Raw genomic sequence first — 19,795 nt, forward strand, 5'->3', positions numbered from 1 at the left:
CCATGCCAGAGAACTAAAAAGAATTGTATTCTAAATAATATAAAGAGGCATAAGAAAACATTTTTAAAAATTACTAGCAAAATTTACTTAAAGAATGCACTGAACAGTTTCAAAAAGATATGCAAATACGCACTCTACACAAAGTACAATAATGTGTACTTTGTTGACCACAGTTTAAAAAATAGAAAAAAAATAATAAAATACACTCTTAATGTTAGCATATTTGGCCTGATTGCATGTGAGAGCCAAGGAAATTGGATTACCAAGCAACCAATGCACATGTCCCTGCCCAGGCTTTCAAGGTACCTTTGTTTGAGATTGGTCCATGATGTTTTTAAGTACTCAGTGGTTTCTTTCACATTCCTTGTGTCATCGGTACTGTATTCTTCCAGAAGTTTCTGCAGGACGTTGTCAAATGCCATGATGACACCATCGCCAGAACCCAGTTCTTGAAGCAGCAGCTAAGTTATAAATGGAACCGGAGCTGTTAGAACTGGTCACTCAGTAACTAGTACTACCCAACTCTGGTATTCCTGGGAAGTTTTAGCACATTTCAGACCCAGAAATCACCAGAAGAAAGCAAATAAAAAAAAGGACAAACTCTCATTGCATCAAAGTGATGAAAGAAAGGAAGGAAGAAGAGAGGATGGGAAGGGACGGAGGGAGGGAGGGAGGGAGGGAGGGAGGAAGGGAATGATTGAGGAGGGACCGGAGAGATAGCTCAACACATACTGCTCTTGAAGAAGACCTAAGTTTGGTTCCTAGCACCCACACTGGGTCTGCTCAAAACTGCCTGGAGCTCCAGCTTCAGGAGGTGGACATTCTCTGACCTCCACAGCCACCTACACTCATGAGCACATGTCTATCCTCAACACATAAACACATACTTAAGAAAATAATTAAAATAAATGTTTAAAAGGGAAACTGCCTGAGAAGCCAGGTGCATAGTGGGTGATAATAAAAGATGACGCAATTGGACTTAGACAAGCCATTTGACCTTTTCATTGTTTTTGCTGCGTATCTGATTCTCACAAGACATTAGTCATATTACAATAAACTGAGTTCTTCAACATGTGTTTGGAGACATGTCAAAGACTACCATGGTAGAAATATTCTGCCCATTACAACTGGATCATTCTGCCCCTTACCCCTGGATCACGCTAAGTGTTTGCAAAGATAGCAGTTCGAATGGATGAAGATTTGTTAGGCATTTGCCTAAATGTCACCACAGATACTCAGTATATTATGACACAAGCCCCTTCGTAGTTTCTTAACCCTGGAAAAAGTCTCTCAATCAATCCAGATATTTCCATGATATCCAAATGACAGTGGACTGTGTCTGGAATGTTTTTCGTAGCAATTGTGAGAATAAAATCCACCTTAAGGTTTCAGAAGAAACACATGCACATTGTTCGTCTGAGTAGCAGAAAATCAGTAAACAGTACTTGTGAAGACCACCCCAAACCTTTCCCCTCCGTGGATACCAAATCTACACGGGCCCCTTAGATGAAACAGCACCGTGTATGCACAATAAGCTGTTCCATCCTCCAGTATACTGCACATCTCCTGTAAGTTCCTTGGGCGGTTCCCAACCTGTGGTGTGTGACCCCTTAAGGGGTCTAATGGCCATTTCACAGGGTCATATATCAGACATATATTACAACTCATAACTAGCAAAATTACAGTTATGAAGCAGCAATGAAAATAATTTCATGGGTAGGAGATCGTCACAACAATTGCAACTGTATTAATGGGTCACAGCATTGGCAAGGTTGAGAGTCACTGGCTTAATACAGCATAAATGCCTCATCATTAGCTGTCCTGTTGTTGTGTTCACAGGATAATGGCAAGCTAACAATAAATCTATATGAGTTCATTTTAAAATCTGTAGACATGAATGTCGAAGATGTGAAGGCCAACTGCATTCTGGGTATGAGAATGGGAACATTAGTGACTGTTTTTAAATTAGATTCCTCAAGTCATATGTGCAAAAGCTTTGCTATTACTTTGGGACAATCGACGAGAGTCATAAGCACACAAAACAAATCAGAAGCTAACAGAGCTGGCCAGTTGGATTTTAAATTATACCCATGAGGAGTGCTCATGTGTAGAGGTTTAAAATACTATGTGCAGATTTTCAACTCCCTCCCCACATTTTTAGATTACGATATTCTGCCTAAATATACATTTTCCATTTCAGGCTACCTGAAGGGAAAATACAGTGTTACCCCAAGTATAATCACACATCCAATTTAAGAAATATTCTATGATTATAGAAAGAATTTTTAAATAACATGCTTTAAACCAGAATTGTTCAATATTCTCAACACTATAGTGAAGTTGGCAAAGCTGACCACTAGCTGTTGCTACTGATAAACATGGACATTAGAGAAAACCACACATACTTACGACCTGACTTCCACACTATAGAAGTACTCAAATGAAAGTCTCGGGAAATTTTGTAAATAAAAATAATCTCCCGAGTAAGCAAAAAGCGTCAATGAATGAGGGTTCCTTTGTAAATGCTAATCATGGCTCCGTTCACACACGGCATGTTTCTGTTTGTTATGCCATTAGTAACAAACATTTTGTGACTCGATCCCTGTACAGTTTTAGCATGTGTGTCTAAGAGCGTGGGAACACACGAGAGGCCCGATCTAGTTGACAGTACAAAAGAAGAAAACCCAACAAAAGACACCACCAAAAACGATCCACTGCTCTTACTTGGTTGTCGGAGACTTGTTTGCTGAGTGGGTCGCGCCGGGCCTGCTGAAGCATGTACAAGCGAGCCTCGTATTTCCTCATGAGCTCTTCGGTCTCTTCCCTGTGGTCGTCCCACCGCAGGCTGTCAACCACCATGTCCTCCAGCTGCTGCCTCCTGAGCTCCACCCCGTGCTGTGTGCTCTCCCACTGCGTCCTCACCCTTTCCACTGGGGAGCAGGACAAAAGGAAACCCGCCAAAGTGACTTTCACGGGCGAGGGGAAACACCCGCTCATACATTTGTCACTGATAGGCCCAGCAGCAGAAGGAGGGCAACATGGGAAATGCATCTTAGAAGGGCTCTACTGGGTGACTGCCACATGTTACAATGCATTGTTATATATTATAAGGCTAGTAATACCATGTAACTATATGGATAGGAGATGGCTCGTGGGTTACGTGCAATGTGTAATAATACATATACTTTGTACTATTATATAACTAAATATATGTGTATATTTATTTATAGATGATAGAATTATACACACATACACACACATATAACATATTAAATATATATATTATATGTGTGTGTATGTGTGTAATATATATATATATATATATATATATATATATATATATATATATTAGAAATGACTTTGGCACCAACTTGAGATTCTACTGACTCGGCCTCCTGAGTGCTGAGATTATCAATACAAGCCACCGTGCCCAGGTCACCAATTTTCCTTCCTTCCATGCTGGGCTCAAAGACTGCGTGTTTCACACACAATGTAACCATTTTACCACTGAACTACATCTACAGCTCTTCTAAATTGCTTTATCTATGTAAGCCAGAGCATCCCTGTGTTTCCCAGTCTCGCCTCAAACGGGCAACTCACCTTTCTTAGTATCTCAAGTGGCTTGGTTTATATACAGGCCTGTGTCACCTTATCCAGACCTGTTTCTAAAACTGTCCCTGGGGAGGGACCTGAATGCCATTAATATTAAATGTGATTAGCATCTAATAAAAATGTCTACTGAACTAATGAAAATTAAAGACAATCCCTTAGTTTCTGTAGTCACAGAATCTGGTCTGACAGTGACCAAAGCTAACAGTACTGTAAGATAAACTTTTAACATAGAGACAGTCTCCATCTGCCTTGAATGGAGAATCTCTCAGGCAAATACTTTTATATTTGCTCTCCTCCGGCATGAGGCCTTTCTGACAGGCAATATTTCTATATTTTCTAGTCCAATAGGAATACTGAGAATGAAGAAGTTGCAAGTTCTGCATACCTATGCGTTCACAGCCATAAAATGTCACGTTTGGCTTCCGCCCTGCTTCCCCCACTGTTTCTCCTCAGTCCTGTTTTCTCTGTATTGTCACATCTTTTTTTTCCTTACCTTCTTACCTCTCCCTCCCCAACACTATCTCCTCTCCTTTCTAAAAAAAAAGAACACACACAAAGATCTAGGGAAATTTAACCTTTTGGTTCATTGCTACAGGGAAAGCTCATGATGGCGGGCTGAAATATCAGTGAATAATTGTTCTACAGATCAGCCCACAGATGGCAAGCATGAGGCTCTGAACACCAGACAATCTCAAGGGTGAAGATCAAGCCTCGCAGCAGGAGCTGGAGTTACGGCTTAGCAGTTGTGACTCTTGTGAAAGACCCAGGTTCAGTTCCGAAAACCCACACGGAGATGCCTAACCACCTCTTACTCCTTTGAGGAGATCCAGTGCCTGACTCTGTCCTCCATGAGCTTCAATACACATATTTACGGGCTGTACATACCTACATGCAAGCAAAGTACTCATGAAAACTTTCTAAGAAAAGGTTGTGGTTTGCTTACAGTGGAACATTCTGGTAAAACTCTTAAAATAATGTACAGTAATGTAAATCATAAAGCTGTCAAGTTACAGTTGTTTAGAAGGCTGAAAGACTTCACGTCATAAACTCTATTAAACTGTTCAATGAGTCATAATTTTTAGAAATTATCCAATGGGAGTGTGTGTTGCTGTGTCATTTTAATAATGTAAAGAGACTGCTGAAGGTTTTAAGGGAAGGTTAGACGAAACTATGATGACACTCTAGTTCTCAGCCTAAAACTCACATAAAGTACTTATTGCCAATTCTATGACTGATGCAGCTCATTAAATGAACAAATACAAGTTAAAGTACCAAACGAATTATCTTATTCATTGTAAATGATAAACACAACTCATTATTAGTGACACACAAGCTGATAAGAGCACTTGCTATGCAATAAGTAATTATGAAGACCAATTAGTTAGGGAAAGAGAACAGAAGGAAAAATGAATGGAGAGGACAGAGACCGGAGACGGAAATAAGAGGGAGAGAGAAGATATTCAGGAGATAGAAACACTGCTGTAAAAAGACATGAATAATAACAATAGTAATAACTAGAGTTGGGTTGTAGCTCAGCCAAGAGAGCGTTCTCCTAGCATACAGTAAGTCCTGGGCTCACACAGCAGCAGCATGTAAGCTTGACAAAGTGACACCAGCCAGGAGTCCACAGGCTCAGGAAGCAGGGTGACTGTAAATTCAAGACAAGTTTGAGGCCAATCTGTGCCTTAAAAACAAACTATTAAAATACGTCTGGCTACGATGATGATCAGAAAGCAACATGAAAAGCGGCTGGTAAGGGTTTGGTGCTGAGGACGGAGAACTCCCGCCAAGAGCGGGAGGAAGGACCACTTCAGAGTCCCCCGTTGTACAAGATTCCCAACCTATCAATCAATTGACAAAATCAGGAAGAGTGAAGCAAAGCATCTCTCCGATTAGAAATAAGTCATTGCCATCAGTTGTTGAAAGTTCCCATCATCTCCTTTGGTAACTGTGCTGCTCCATTTATTTTAAAAGCAAAAAGCATCTATTATGCCTATAGCTGACTCCGCTTCCTCAAGAAGAATTTGACTGTATCTATCCAGTTTATATTCTCACACATATTTACTGAGTTCCTCACGGTCCTCCTCACAGCCCACCTAATGAGTGGACCAAAGCCAGAAAGGTTGAGTATCCACAGTCTGCATGGGAGAGAAAATTAAAGCAGCCAAGAGCCCTAGGGTGATTAACGGGCGACGAGGCTGAGATGAGGCTGAGGCAGGAACAAGACAGATAGGAAACACAGTCCACTGGGGAACACAAGTAGGCAGGAAGGCTTCACAAAGTGTGTGTGCGTGTGTGTGTGTGTGTGTGTGTGTGTGTGTGTGTATGTGTGCCTCTGTGTCTGTGTGTGTCTGTCTGTGTGTGCCTCTGTGTGTGTGTGTGTCTGTGTGTGTGTATGTGTGCCTCTGTGTCTGTGTGTTTGTGTCTGTGCCTCTGTGTGTGTGTGTGTGTGTCTGTGTGCCTCTGTGTCTGTGTGTGTCTGTCTGTCTGTGTGTGCCTGTGTGTGTGTGTGTCTGTGTGTGTGTGCGTGTGTGTGTATGTGTCTGTGTGCCTCTGTGTGTGTATCTGTGTGTGTCTGTGGTTTGTGTCTATCTGTGTGTGCCTCTGTGTGTGTGTATCTGTGTGCCTTTGTGTGTGTTTCTATGTGTGTCTATGTGTTTGTGTCTGTGTGCCTCTGTGTGCCTCTGTGTGTGTCTGTGTGTTTGTATCTGTGTGTGTGTCTGTGTGTTTGTGTCTGTGTGTCTGTCTGCGTGTGCCTCTGTGTGTGTTTGTGTGTGCCTCTGTATGTGTATCTGTGTGTGTCTGTGTGTTTGTGTGTCTGTGTGTGACCAGCTGCTGAGTAATTTCACCTGTGGAGAAGAGAGCAAAATTGAAACAAACAAACGAAAAGGACAAACATGAATAAAAGAAAATGGCTGAAGTATCAGGTTTGACAATGATCCAAAGGAGGCAGGGATCTATCTGCAGGGGACAGAGACTGAGGAAAAAGAAAATGATAGCCACCAGAAGCCATTCCCGAGAATCCAGACTTGGTTCTGTGTGCTGCACAAACACAGGATCCTTAACTCAAACACTCACTCCAAACAGGGACATTTGTTGGTAAATATTTCGTACGTTCATTTTATTTATTTATTTTTTTAATTTTCCTTTTAACTAAGGCAGCCCCACGCGAGAGCCAATCACAAAGCGTGTATGGAGTGAATTCTGAGGTAAATTTAGAAGAATTGATGACACCCAATTTCAGTTAGTGGAGAGAAATGTTGGAATCGATTTGTGTGACTATGAGTTTGGCTAGCTTTCTTCCATTAGATGTCTTTAAAAAAAGAAAAACTAATATAAGAGAATAAGATGCAGTTCAGAAGGGAGGTGTGCAGGTATTTGGAAACTTTCAAAGAATGATAAAATAGAGAGAGAGAAACAATTTCCTATTAAATGCAGAGTAGCAATTACCAATAACAATTTCTAATAGAATAATTCTGAAGATAGGTGTTTGTGAATATTAAAGTGGCTGATAATCTATAGAATGAATGTTTTATTTTTAACTCACGTTTTTCTGTGATTGCCGTTCTCACATCTGAACTGGAAGCTTTGTTTTTCAAATTTTGTGCCAAGGTAAACACAAAATCAAGCTGAGGGTGGCGCTGTTCTAAATCAGCCTTTGTGATCTGGGAAGAAACAAGATAGGGGATTAAGGCATCACACAGCCAGACCCTAACTGTAAATGGGTTTGGTCATAGTGACTGTATGCTTTCTTCCTCTAAGGAGCAAGGAAGCACCAGCATCGGCGATGTAGCAGAGGAAGAGCCTGTGATCTGGAGTCAGAGGCCTTGGGGTCACATCTCAGGTCTCCCAGTAAGCCACAGAGTCACCAGGACAGGTCTTCTTCACGTTGCCTTGAGCTCAGTCACATCAAGTCTCAGGAAGTTAAATCAAGTACCTCTCCCTGAAAATGCTCTGAAAACATTAGCGATTATTTTTGTTGAACCCTTGTGTACTTGTTCTGTATCAGATATGAACACACAGAAGGGACCCCTAGAACAGCAGTCTGTGGGTCATGACTCCTACGGCAAAGCTCTGTCTCCAAAAACATTTACATTACGATTCATAACAGTAGCAAAAATAGTTCTTTTGTTATGAAGCATAAACAAAAATAATTTTATGACTGGGGGGGGTCACCACAACATGACGAACTGTATTAAAGGGTCTCAGTCCTGTCCTATAAGGATGCAAATATAGCATATTAGAAAAGCAATAGCTACAATAATTGCAAATGAACCAACTTAGACATAAATCACCCTTTTTTTCATAGACTATGTGTCTTAGCTGATAAATAAGACAGGGGCTGAGAATTCCAGCAAGAGTTTATTTTAATTACAGAAGTAATAAATACTATAAAGATTAGAAAACACAATTCACAGTTAGTACAAACAGTCTGTCAAAGAAAGGATTTATCCAGCCATCTAGCTGAGAGCACACTAATTCTGTAGATTTCACTCACTCCTACGGGGACAAGCACTTCCAAACAAACGACTCGCTCTCCAGTCCTAGATCCCAAAGCATGCTTCTATGGATGCTGCTGACTTCAGAGCTTAAATTACTCAAATGCTCATTGGCGCTCCTTTGTTCCACCTTTCCATTTCCTCTGTTTGGGAACAGCATCGTCCCCGCCCCTCACAAAGGGCTCTTTTCCTTGATTTAAGCATCTCTTGCCTCCCATCCATCCTCACCTTCTACTAAAAAGCATTGTTATCAGCGGTTCCCAGCCACAATTCAGAAAACAAAAAGAAATGGGAGGTGATGCTTGCCAAGTGCTCATAGATTCAAGTCCACCGGGCTTTACACAGCTTTGCCAGCCCCTCCTCGAAGAACTAAGTTGCCTTTTCCAACACATCACTCCCTAACAACAAACAAAGGACACCTCTTGCACAAATGTTGACCCCAAAGTTCCCTACCAAACCCAAGGTGTCTGCTACCCAGGATGGCATTCACGTTCTATATCAGAGCCCCGCCTCCTGCTTCCATGGCTATAGAAGCAGCCCCTCTCCTCGGCCTGCCTCCTCTAACAGGTGGCTGACATACCCCGTGACACTTATTGGAACCTGCTTTGTCAGAGAAACATGTTAGCTTGATGTGCTCACCTCCTTGGCCTCTTAGAGCTGTGGTTCTCAACCTTCCTAATGCTGCAAACCCCTTAATACCGTCACTCATGCTGTGGCTACCCCAATCAGAAAATTATTATCATTGCTACTTCATAATTGTAATTTACTAGTGTTATGAATCGTAATGTAAGTATCTGATATTAGAGCCCTGTGAAAGTGTAGCATGGTCGGGACCCACATGTTGAGAACAACTGTCTTAGAAACGTGAAGTTGTTGGTGACATGGGACTAAGTCAGTGCCCATACACGAGGTTGTTATAACACATGTGGAAGTAAGCAAATGTTCAACACACATGAAGGCATAGGCATTAGCAATAGCTGTCATTTTATTGTGTTTTCTATCTAGACTATTCCTTTCAGTATTGCTCTATGCTCTATAACAGATAACCTACTGAATATGGAAAAATAATTTTCCAAGTTGCTACTAGGTAGTCTATGTTCATTAAGAGAAAAAAAATACATATATACATACATAAATACATACAGAGAGGGGGGAGAGAGAGAGAGGGAGAGAGAGAGAGAGAAAGAGAGGGGGATATTCATTTCTAAGGTCAGGAATGAAATGAACTCATTATAAAATCAAAATGAAAACATACTTTTAGAAATTATTCTATATTGCACTGGGCATTAAATGGAAAAGCAGCTTATTGTTATGCTGTGTCCAGCTTTATTCGAGTTACACACTGAGTCTCCAGTTCTAATTGATCAACTTGAGGAAAATTTTCTCTTTGGAGTTATCCCTACTTAGCAAATAAAGAGTATTTTAAAGCTTATTTTCTCAGAATTTAGGATAAACAGATGAGATCCAAGGTGAGGGGATTGCCTTGGCCAGCCTTTACAATTCTGCACCTACTTTCATCCGGGAAACCGTCTTATTGATCTCCTCCACGTCTCCCACAGTGACAATGTTGGACTTCAGCATCTGGTCGATCAATACCAGCCAGTCAGCCAGTTCTGTGATGGTTTTATCCAGATCGGCAGGAACTGAGATCTCTGGGGCACGCAGAGTAGTCTCCGATGGAGAGGACACTAGCACCACCTTTTGGACGTTGGGGTGAGCTGAAATAAAAGAAGTACCAAAGCAGAAACAGTCAACAGGATGTGGTGAAGGTGACATGATGGCTGGGAGTTGTATGCATGCGTTGGGGGGGGGGGGGGGAGAGAAGAGGGTAGAGGCTACTCAGAGGGTAAGAGCTCTAACTTCAGAATAATGACAATATTTTGGAGCTACATAGAGGTGCACAACAATGTCAATGAACTAAATGTTCTTGATTTATTTTAAAAATGTTCATATCACTTATAATATGATTAACACACACACACACACACACACACACTAACACATTGCGCAGAGGCTGGAGAGCAGACTCGGCAGTTAAGAGTACACATTTCTCTTGCAGAGGATCCAAGTTCAGTTCCAGCATCTATTGGGAGAGCACAAGGGCCAGTAGCTCTACCTGCGGGGAACCTGGCCTCTTCCTGCCTCTTCATGCACCGGCACTCAAGTACATACAGCACACAGACACATAGGAACACATAAGTTCAAGACTACAGAATTTTTAAAAGCAGGAACATTGTGCAGGAGGAAAGTCATGCTGAGATGGGCTTCGGGTCACACATCTGTTCTGCGATGAGTGTCTTAAGGAAAAGAAACTGCAAACCTACTTTAAAAATGGTTCTGCCACCAATCTTTCAGACATCTAAGGGTATATATGGCGTTTCCCTGCTCTTAGGTCATAACGATGTTTTTAAAAAGACGAAGTTCGGCAGCAATGCATGGCACAGCGCATCCTTCCTTTATGGTTCTGGAATTAAAGCTGCATGGTTTTGGGGGTTTTTTTTGGTTTTTGTTTTTGTTTTGAATCAATAAAATGTCAGTTCGAGTGTTTCAGATACAAATCAGGAAAAGCAGTCGGGCCACAGGGATTTCTGATGCAGGGTGCTGGGGAAAATAAGTGATACAGGATACACATTGAGTCATAAACAAGCCCGGATATCAAGAAGCAAATACGTATTTGTTTGAATTCTCGGGAGACGACAGAGAAAAGGACCAAGAGGAGGTGGAAAACATAGGGATAGGGAAGGCGACCGACCATGGACAGGAGGCAGCTGGTGGGCAGCGGAATTGAAGGTGGGAAGGATGTGGAGGGCAGTGAACAAAACTAAGGAAATCGCCAGCAGCAGCTGGCAAGGAGGAGTGGGCAGCCTGGGTTAATCACAGCTGGAATTTGCCAGGAGACCCACAGATGGCAAGCAGAGGAAGGCGGCTAGGAGCAATTGCAAGGCAGGCGTGTCGGGGACTATAGGGTCTTCTTGGGACAGAGACAGAAGGAAAGAACAGAAATGCTGAGGAAACCCAGAATATTCTCCAAGTTGAAGGGAATAATACTTGCTAGTGCATTGATTTCTGGGAGTTGGAGCCGTCAAAACCCGCACCCCCGTGATCCAGGACAAGTTGCACACAATCCATGAGTGTTGTCATAGCAGATTATACCTGATGGCTTGAAAAGCTGCATCTCTCCAATTAAAGTAACTGAATATTTTCCACCTAGCCCCTCCCCCTCGCTCATCGGGATGATGGCCTTCCAGCTACTTCTTTGATGCAAGGAAAGAAAAATCTCTTCAACAAAAAAAAAAAGTGATGATTTCCCAGGCTGAGCATTTGAAGAGTATGAATTCAGGATTAGGAACAGAAACTGCATGATTTTTATTTTCCCAATGGTTATTCTAATAGGATGTTCAAACTGTAAATGTGTCTGTACTGATAAAAAATAGTCCCTAAAGAATAAATGGATATCTTACCTGTAATCCTTGTCTGTGAGGCAGAGCAGGGCTCTTGAGCGCGTGACTTCAGTACGCTAGGCACTTCTCTGCATATCTGCAGCATCAAGCCAAACACAGAGAGAAAATAAAGATGATCACATCTTTGAAAGACAGCCCCTCTTCTAAATGACAGCTCAGTCAGCCTTCTCTTGGTTAACACGTAAACTTGTATCTTCACTTCCATGATAATCTTACTGGAGCCCTTACCTCTCCGGACATTAAGCTCAGGAATGCCAACCAATCCTCAACTGTGACTCATTTGCACCATTGAAGCTGTCCACTCCCCTTGCAACTTAAATCCTCTGAACATCTGTACGTCTAACTGTCTTCCTGCCTCTCTAAGCATCCTTCACTAGCCCAGTTTTCTGTTCATCCACCGAATGCCCCTCTTACTCATTTCCTATCTGGAGTTTTCAGAGGCTAAGGACCCTCCCCCCGATAATATGTAACTTCCATCCGGCTCTCAGTCAAGTGGATATTCAGACACGTCCAGATCTCTCCAGGCCTTTGTAAGCTTCTCTCAAGGTGCTAGCTGATCTTTCTGTATCACTTCCTAGGGGATGCCATCCTTCCCTGCAGGATACATCACTAGCTGTCCATTTCCCTCAGAGTAGAAACTTCCTCTCAAGATAGAGCTCAAACTCCACTGAGCGCCACACATGGTTAATGTACCAAGATCGGGTCTCTGGAGTTATTTTCCTAGGACACAGATACACTTCATTGTGTCTCCTCTAGACCCTTCCATTTATTTTCCCCTCTACAAAGCCCGATCCTTCTTCCCTCACTCCCTCACTCATCTTTTAAAAGTTAGCCTAGATAATAAATATCTCCTCGCACAGGCCTCCATTGATTACTCTAGAGTGTACTAACTGTCCCCTATATGTTCCTAGCTTCCAATTTTTCTTTTGTTTTGTTTGTTTTTTGAGACAGGGTTTTTCTGTGTAGCTTTAGCTGTACTGGGACAAGCACTTATAGACAAGGCTGGCCTCAAACTCAGAGAAATCTGCCTGCCTCTGCTGGTATTAAAGGCACATGCCACCACCGCCCAGCCCTAGCTTCCAGATTTTAATTGTTGGTCTTGCTGTCTTATCCACGACATCCATGACAAAGCCACTAAGTGATAGGCAGTATCATTCTTCCTATATTCCTCATTCTTAAAACAGTGCATTACAAGAACCAGGGACATAGTGAAAATCTACTAATACAGAATCCAGTGAATGGAACATTCCAGAGTAGTGGTTCCTAGCATATGTAAGATTCCCCACGCAGTAAGCTTTGTCTTGTCTTGCATGTCATGATTCTACAAAGTGCACAACATTAAAATCTATGTTAATTCAATTCCTGTAGGAATAGAGGCTTCAGGGCTCTAGTACAGTGCTCTCAAACTGGCTGCCATGCCCTTTCTTCCACGACACCAGCCAACACACTCTGTGTTTAATAAAAATGTAGGCCCCGGTTGAATATATACAAATGGATTTGGCAAGTGACACAGGAGCCAATATGTCTGGAGAGAGAGCATCAGATAAAGTCTGAGGTGGCAGCAAGGCACCCTGAGAGGGGCCTTATAAATCACATTAAGGACATCAGCTTTACTCTCAGTGAGATGGAAAATCATTAGAGGACATTGTTCGCGGGAGTTACTGGGTCTCGCTTATGTCTTAACAAAGCTCGGGCTGCCTTGCTGGGATGATGCTGAGAACGGGTAGCAGAAGAGTCTAGTGAGGCAGGATTTTCCCGAGATGGTGGGACAAGTCAGTAGCAGCATGAACTAGTGAAATGTAGTCCATTTATGCTATTGTTTTTTCAACATAAGCGGAAATATTCAATATAAGCAGAAACTTTCAAGGCCAAGCAACATCTAGAAATCAAACTTTTGCCCGCATTTGCATTATCACACGTCCTTCAAACCATCCATCAAGGACATGGAAGAAGCCGCCAATGACAGTGATATCGAGGAATCGCTGTGTGTGTGTGTAAGAAAGGGAAGAGTGTCTCTTTACTGAGATATAATTTACATTTATGTGCCATAATAATGACTGGAGATTTCTGACTTCAGGATAATAAAGACAAAAAATGCCATTAACTGAGGGATGACCTACACAATAAGGTTCACAAGAAAGGGGAGACACCAGGAGTCCAATGTAAATCTTGAGATACTATTAGATACCCAAGCAGAGATACAGAAAAGGTTATTGAATATACAAGTATAGAATACACAAAAAGGTCCAGACCAAAGATGCAGGTAGCTAAGAGACCTCCTGGGCATAATTCATAATCATAGGCTGGACCATATGTGTGTGTGTGTGTGTGTATGCATGCATATGTGTATATATGCATATGTGTATATATGCATAGGTATTATATATTACTAGATATGATACTATTTCCTTCTCCATCTCTTTTCTCCTAGTTTCTCCTCCTCTTTCTTCTTATTCTCTTCTTTTTGAGACAGGGTCTTACTATGCCACCCCAGCTGACATTGACTATACCCTCCTCCTGCCTTAGCCTCCCAAATGTCAGAACTAAAGATCTAGGCTAACATATTTGCTATGACCTCCAGTCTGATAAAATTCAAAAGAGTAAAGTGACTGCCAGCCTAGGGTGGGACACATACATTCAATGTGTCACATGAACCACACACATGGACCTAAGAAGTACCCAGACAGAATAAAAAGAACCTTAGGATTTCAGCTACCTTTAACCATTTCCACTGCAAAAGCAAGTAATCATATAGGGACATAACTCTCATCTTGGTGTAGTTTTTGTCAGATGTTATTAAATTCCACTGGATCCTAATAAGAATTACTGGCATTTTATTGCCAAATTCTAGCAGACATTCACAACGTGGTGTGCTACATGATATGCAGATCCTCCAGGACAAAGAATCCAGTGTACAATAGAAACCATTCTTTAAGGATACATGTGCTGATGGGTGCAAAACCAAATATACAGGGCCTACATCTGCAGCAGCAAAGGAACAAAATCTATCATCATAACATCAATAAATATGGGCCAGCAAGATGCCTCACCTGGGAAAGATGCTTGCCACCAAAGTGGAAGAATCAACCCCTAAAAGCTGTCCCTTTATCTATGACAACCCCCTCTCCCTAACTCCCCCCCCCCACACACACACGTAATTCTAAGTCAGTAGACCTGAGAAACACATTATAGAATTCCCACATGCACACCTTGCTCCACGTCACGTTCACGCTTCTCAAAGTGTCCGCAAGTTTGTCTCTTTCCCGCAAACTCAGACTTTTATCTGAAAGCGCGTCCAGTTCTGCTCTGTTGAGCCATCTGAGGTTTTCAGCCTGAACATCCATCTCTTGGGCTAAGTCCTGAAAGCGTCATCAGAAGACAGGTGGTTAGAAGATTCTAAGCTTACCAAAAGTGTGAACACACACACTCTCACTGACAGGACACCAACACAGACTCACGTGCGTGTTTGTGTACATGCATGCACAAACACATACGCTTTTGTATTATCTTTAATTAGATGTGCATGTTGGTGGGGAGGTGTGTGTACACTGAGTGCAGAGACTAAAAGAGGGCATCACAGCCCTTGAAGCTAGAGTTACAGGCAGTTGCAAGCTGCCTGTCCCACATGGGTGCTGCAAACTGAACTCGGATCCTCTGCAATAGCAATAATGCTCTTAGCTGCTGCGCCATCTCTTGAGGCCCAACCCGTGTTCTCTTATTTTCCTTCATTCCCTGCCTGCCCTTCGAACAGGATCACACAGTACTTCCATTGTTAAGGTTCATTTCTGGTTGCCACCTTACTCCTCCATCTTAACATGCTGTTCTACTGTTTTTAAATCTCTCAAATACTTTACAAGCAGGATAACTGAAGAAAGTTCTTGACCCCTTAGATAAAGTAGGAATATCGGGTATCCTCATACTTCAAGGAAAAAAAAATTAATAAACGAGTGCCATGTATTCCCTGAAATACTGAAAGTTTCTTTCTCAGCCATGGGCAAAACGTCTTCTCAAAATAGGTAAATGCCTTTGGAGTATAGTTCTATATCTGTGTATGCATATTTTCTCATTCAAACAATCTTCTTTATGTTACTAGTGTGGGAGTATGTGTGTGCATGTGTGGAGGTCAGAGGGCAAGTTTGAGGAGTTGATTCTCTTGGTTTCTCTTGTACTCAGGACTCTAGGCTAGCTGGCCCTCACGCGTCTGAATAGTTCTGCTGTCTCTACCTGCACTACAAAGGCAAACCTCACATCCAGATTTACAAGGATAGGGAATTGAATCAGGTCATCACACTATCAAGAACTCCAGACCCTCTCTCTGGTAAGATAAGACCACATGGAAATACTTAGATTAGTAAAAATGGGTTAATATTGAAGACAGAGCTAGCCAATAAGCAAAGCTAGTAACAGCTTTATATCTAATACAGCATCTCTGTGTGTTATTTTGGGCTGCTGTGGCTGTGGGACCAGGCTGTTGGGAAAACCAGATTTAATAAAATGGCGCTGCAATGTGGACCGAGAACTTTCACTTAAAACTTAACAAAAGCTTAAAAAGGGGTTTTAGAAAAAAAAAGAACAAAAACAAGCAAGACTTCTTAGTAGCAACATTTTTCTCAGTTAGGCTCTGTTTTGCTAGAGACAAGCAGAGATTTGTGCAGCTCCTTTAAGGGAGGTTTCCTGACTCACTATAGCAGCAAAAAAACCACAGGGTTTTTAAGAAGCCCTGCTAACAACTCAGTGGTGTGTATGAGCAGCTGGAGAGAGTAGCGGGGTGTGGTGGTGCACACCTTTAATTCCAGCACTCGGGAGGCAAAGGCAAGCAGATCTCTGTGATTTCCAAGTAAACCTGGTATACAGAGTTAATTCCAGGACAGATAAAAATTACACAGAGAAACCCTATCTCAATAAATGAAAATAAAATGGAAATAGAAGACATAAAGTAATAAAAGAATCGTGTAAAGATGGAAAGCACAGAGACACTGGATACTAAATGTTGTATTGTTTGACTGCTGAGGAAATAGCAACAATTGTTAAAAGAAATACTGCTGGATTAATCCAATTTATATATTTTAAAAATGCTTTGACTCCAAAATTTAAGTCTAAAGACAGTTTACTGGAGAAAAGAATTTCTATTTTTGTTTCCAAAGAAAATGAAAAGTAATGGATTCCTTCCACACTAACATGGTTTGATCAAGCAAGACCCCCTGAAACAGCATTTCAAAACAGCTGGGACAAGGCGCAGCCTTGCGGACCACTACAGCCAGGATTTCTGCGGCTTCTCTGGAGTCCCATGACAGCGCCCCCTACCAGCAGGAAGCAGTTTGGAAAGAATGACGCCTTAATTCCCAAATATTGTCTATAAATGTTTGTTTTAATTTAAATGGGATTGGTTATAAATGGGTAATGACCACAACCAATCTCTTTAAAGGTAAAAGAGGGATTATGGTCTAGAGATGAATATTTGTTTTGGAATAAATTTTCATTTATTGATACAAATTTAAGGTCAATTTTGTGATATGTATATTTCTCCTCTTGTTTAGGTATTGTGTTTATATAGCTCATTTAAAATGAATAATTTAGTACAGATTTTATATAGTTACCTATAATAATCAAAACTTTAGTTAGGTTTTAACTATAATAGTCAAAACTTACAGTTAAAGTTAGGATTTCTAGATATATAGAGATGTATTTGAGATGAATAGACATTCTTCAAACCTTTCAAAGACCTACAGAATATGGCTTTTAAAATGGTTTAGGGTTTTACTTAACAGTGAGGCACAACTGCTCCTGGCAACACCACCTGTGTCAGAAAGGAAGATGGACATTGAAGAAACACATTATGGAGTTTACTTCCAATATGGCAAGACTAGGCATTTGGGCAAGATACTGCTCTTTGTCTGGACTGTTGGACTTTATGCTGTATAAACTGGACATGCAGGACCCACAGGAAAGTGACTGCTGATACAAGATAGACATTGATACAGGATTCCTGCTTCATGGAAGAGTCTGCCAGACAGTCTGCAGGATACAGAGAAAAGTGACTGACAAACTGCCAACACAGGTGGGACATTTTGAAATTTCCTGCTTTGCTAAGGAGTCTGCCAGACACACTGTGGCCTATAGGCTGAAGATGGAACATTACAGAAGAACTTCCTTTGGGTGACCGACCAGGTGAGTTGCCTCTGTCATTTCAAGAGTTTATATACTATCCTTCTGTGGTCTTTGTTGGAGTTGAAGACAGATAGTTATGGTTATAGTTTTCCTTAGTTAGAATTAAAGATAAGTTACATTTAGGACTTTAGACTCACAAAGATAGGATAGATGATGTAATATTTTCTTTAAATCTTTAACTGTGGTTCTTATTTGATAACTGTTTTGTTATATATTTTGCTGTGTTAAGGTTAAAACCCTACTTTTTATTTTAGACAGAAAAGAGGAGATAATGGGTGATGTCATTCTGTACATATGTTTCTCTTATTGGTTACTGAATAAAGCCCTGTTGCCCAATAGGAAAGCACAATAGGCGGGACTAGGAGAGAAAGATGATTCGGGGATAGGAAGGAGAAGATTCAAAATGTAGGACCAAGGGAGCAGAACTCAGGGCCCTCTCTCCAGTAAGATAAGGCCATGTGGAAACACTTAGATTAATAGAAATGAGTTAACATTTAAGACAGAGCTAGCCGATAAGTAATGCTAATAGCAGGCCAACAGCTTTATATCTAATACAGCCTCCCTATGTATTATTTGGGGCTGGCACAGGGACCAGGCTGGTGGGAAAACCCGCTCGTAACAAGACTCCAGGCTAGCTGGCCCTCATGCATCTCGATAGTTCGACCTGTACTCCAGAGGCATACCATCACATCTAGATTTACAAGGGTAGAGAACTGAATCAGGTCATCAGACTATCAAGGTGATGAGCGACCTTGCCAGTTACAGGATTTCCTCTGGAAAACAGACTCGGATCACTGTTCTGACATGTGTACACATGTACAGATGTGCAGCAAATAAAAGTTCCCATTGGCTACAGATCAAAAAAGAAGATCTGATTGCTGAGTCAACTTCAAGCTCCAATGATTTAAGTGTGCAACAACCAGTATTTTCTTGTAAAAGTGACACTGATACATAATAATCACCAATCACCAGTTACCTTTCAAAACTAAAAGTAAAAACTAAACTTCATGGCTGTGTTATATTCTAATTACTTTAAAATGATCTACATCTTCTAACCTAATACCAAGGCCATTGATACTCATCTATTTGATCTCTACAGTACCAAAATGATGGTTGCTTCCTTTTAAAAAGACAAAGTTTTGCCTCTCTTTCCCCTTCAGCCAAAGCTATGTTATTCGTGAAGGGCAATAATCCTGCATCAGAAGGCTCTGGAAATCCAGAGACAAACTCCTTACTGTTAATTCCTGTGGGTTTTCCTCTGGGTGAGGGGTTGATGTCCTCTGCACAGAGCTCTCCACCTTTGCTAGCCAGCAGATAAACTCATCCAGCCGCCTCCTGTAGCCAGCCACTTGCTTACTCTCTCCTTTTAGCCTAGGAAAACACAGCGTGGAAAATATTGACAGAAATCACTAAATGAACAGAACAGTACATATTTGTTTTGGAAATCCTGACCTCATAATTCTGGCAGAAATAATAATCATATTAAATATATGTTTTTAAATCAATATTAACAGCCATGTATACAGACTACCATACTAAAGATTGTATGTAAGACTAAAGGGAATTTTTTTCTTTAATTAATTAAATTCAGATATACTGAAAGAAAAGTCTTATCTTCTCATCATTAAAAATTCAATGGCAAGCTAATAAGGAATTTTTAAGTCAGCTATTATTGCATAATAAAGAATTAGTTAAGGAGAAGTGAAAATATCCTTGTGTAAAATAATAAGGAAAAGTGCATCATTTTCTCTGAGTTCTCCAAGGAGACAGAAAAGTCACCCTTTTATATTTTCTTCATTAAGGCAACGAGTATTACTCTATTCTACCTGAATGACAGCAAAAATATGAATGAGGAAAGGACTGAGCATGGAAACCTCCTACAAGTATGAGAGAAATACACACATTTATGCTTGGTTGGTTCACAAAAAGGAGTCTCAAAGGGGGCAAGCGATGCCGTGAGCTGAATATGAAAGCAGAGCTCCCTAATTAGACCTTTTTAGTGGTATAAGAATAACATCTAGGAATACCAGCCATCTGTCAGAAGAAGAAAGGATG

The 19,795-nt window shown here is 41.2% G+C and overlaps 1 protein-coding gene across 1 annotated transcript in view; it reads right to left on the reverse strand.

Annotated features, from left to right (window-relative positions):
• Window positions 1-19,795, reverse strand: part of Utrn (utrophin) — a 456,941-nt gene that overhangs the window by 238,732 nt on the left and 198,414 nt on the right. Inside the window, exons 44-50 of the mRNA XM_051206176.1 lie at window positions 18,976-19,111; window positions 14,782-14,931; window positions 11,573-11,648; window positions 9,624-9,829; window positions 7,160-7,277; window positions 2,725-2,930; window positions 307-461 (exon numbers count right to left, since the gene is read on the reverse strand). Coding sequence (XP_051062133.1) covers window positions 307-461; window positions 2,725-2,930; window positions 7,160-7,277; window positions 9,624-9,829; window positions 11,573-11,648; window positions 14,782-14,931; window positions 18,976-19,111 — 1,047 coding nt within the window. The remainder of the gene's footprint in view (window positions 1-306; window positions 462-2,724; window positions 2,931-7,159; window positions 7,278-9,623; window positions 9,830-11,572; window positions 11,649-14,781; window positions 14,932-18,975; window positions 19,112-19,795) is intronic.

The sequence above is a fragment of the Phodopus roborovskii genome, unplaced genomic scaffold (genome assembly GCF_943737965.1).
Source record: "Phodopus roborovskii unplaced genomic scaffold, PHOROB, whole genome shotgun sequence".
Lineage (NCBI taxonomy): Eukaryota > Metazoa > Chordata > Mammalia > Rodentia > Cricetidae > Phodopus > Phodopus roborovskii.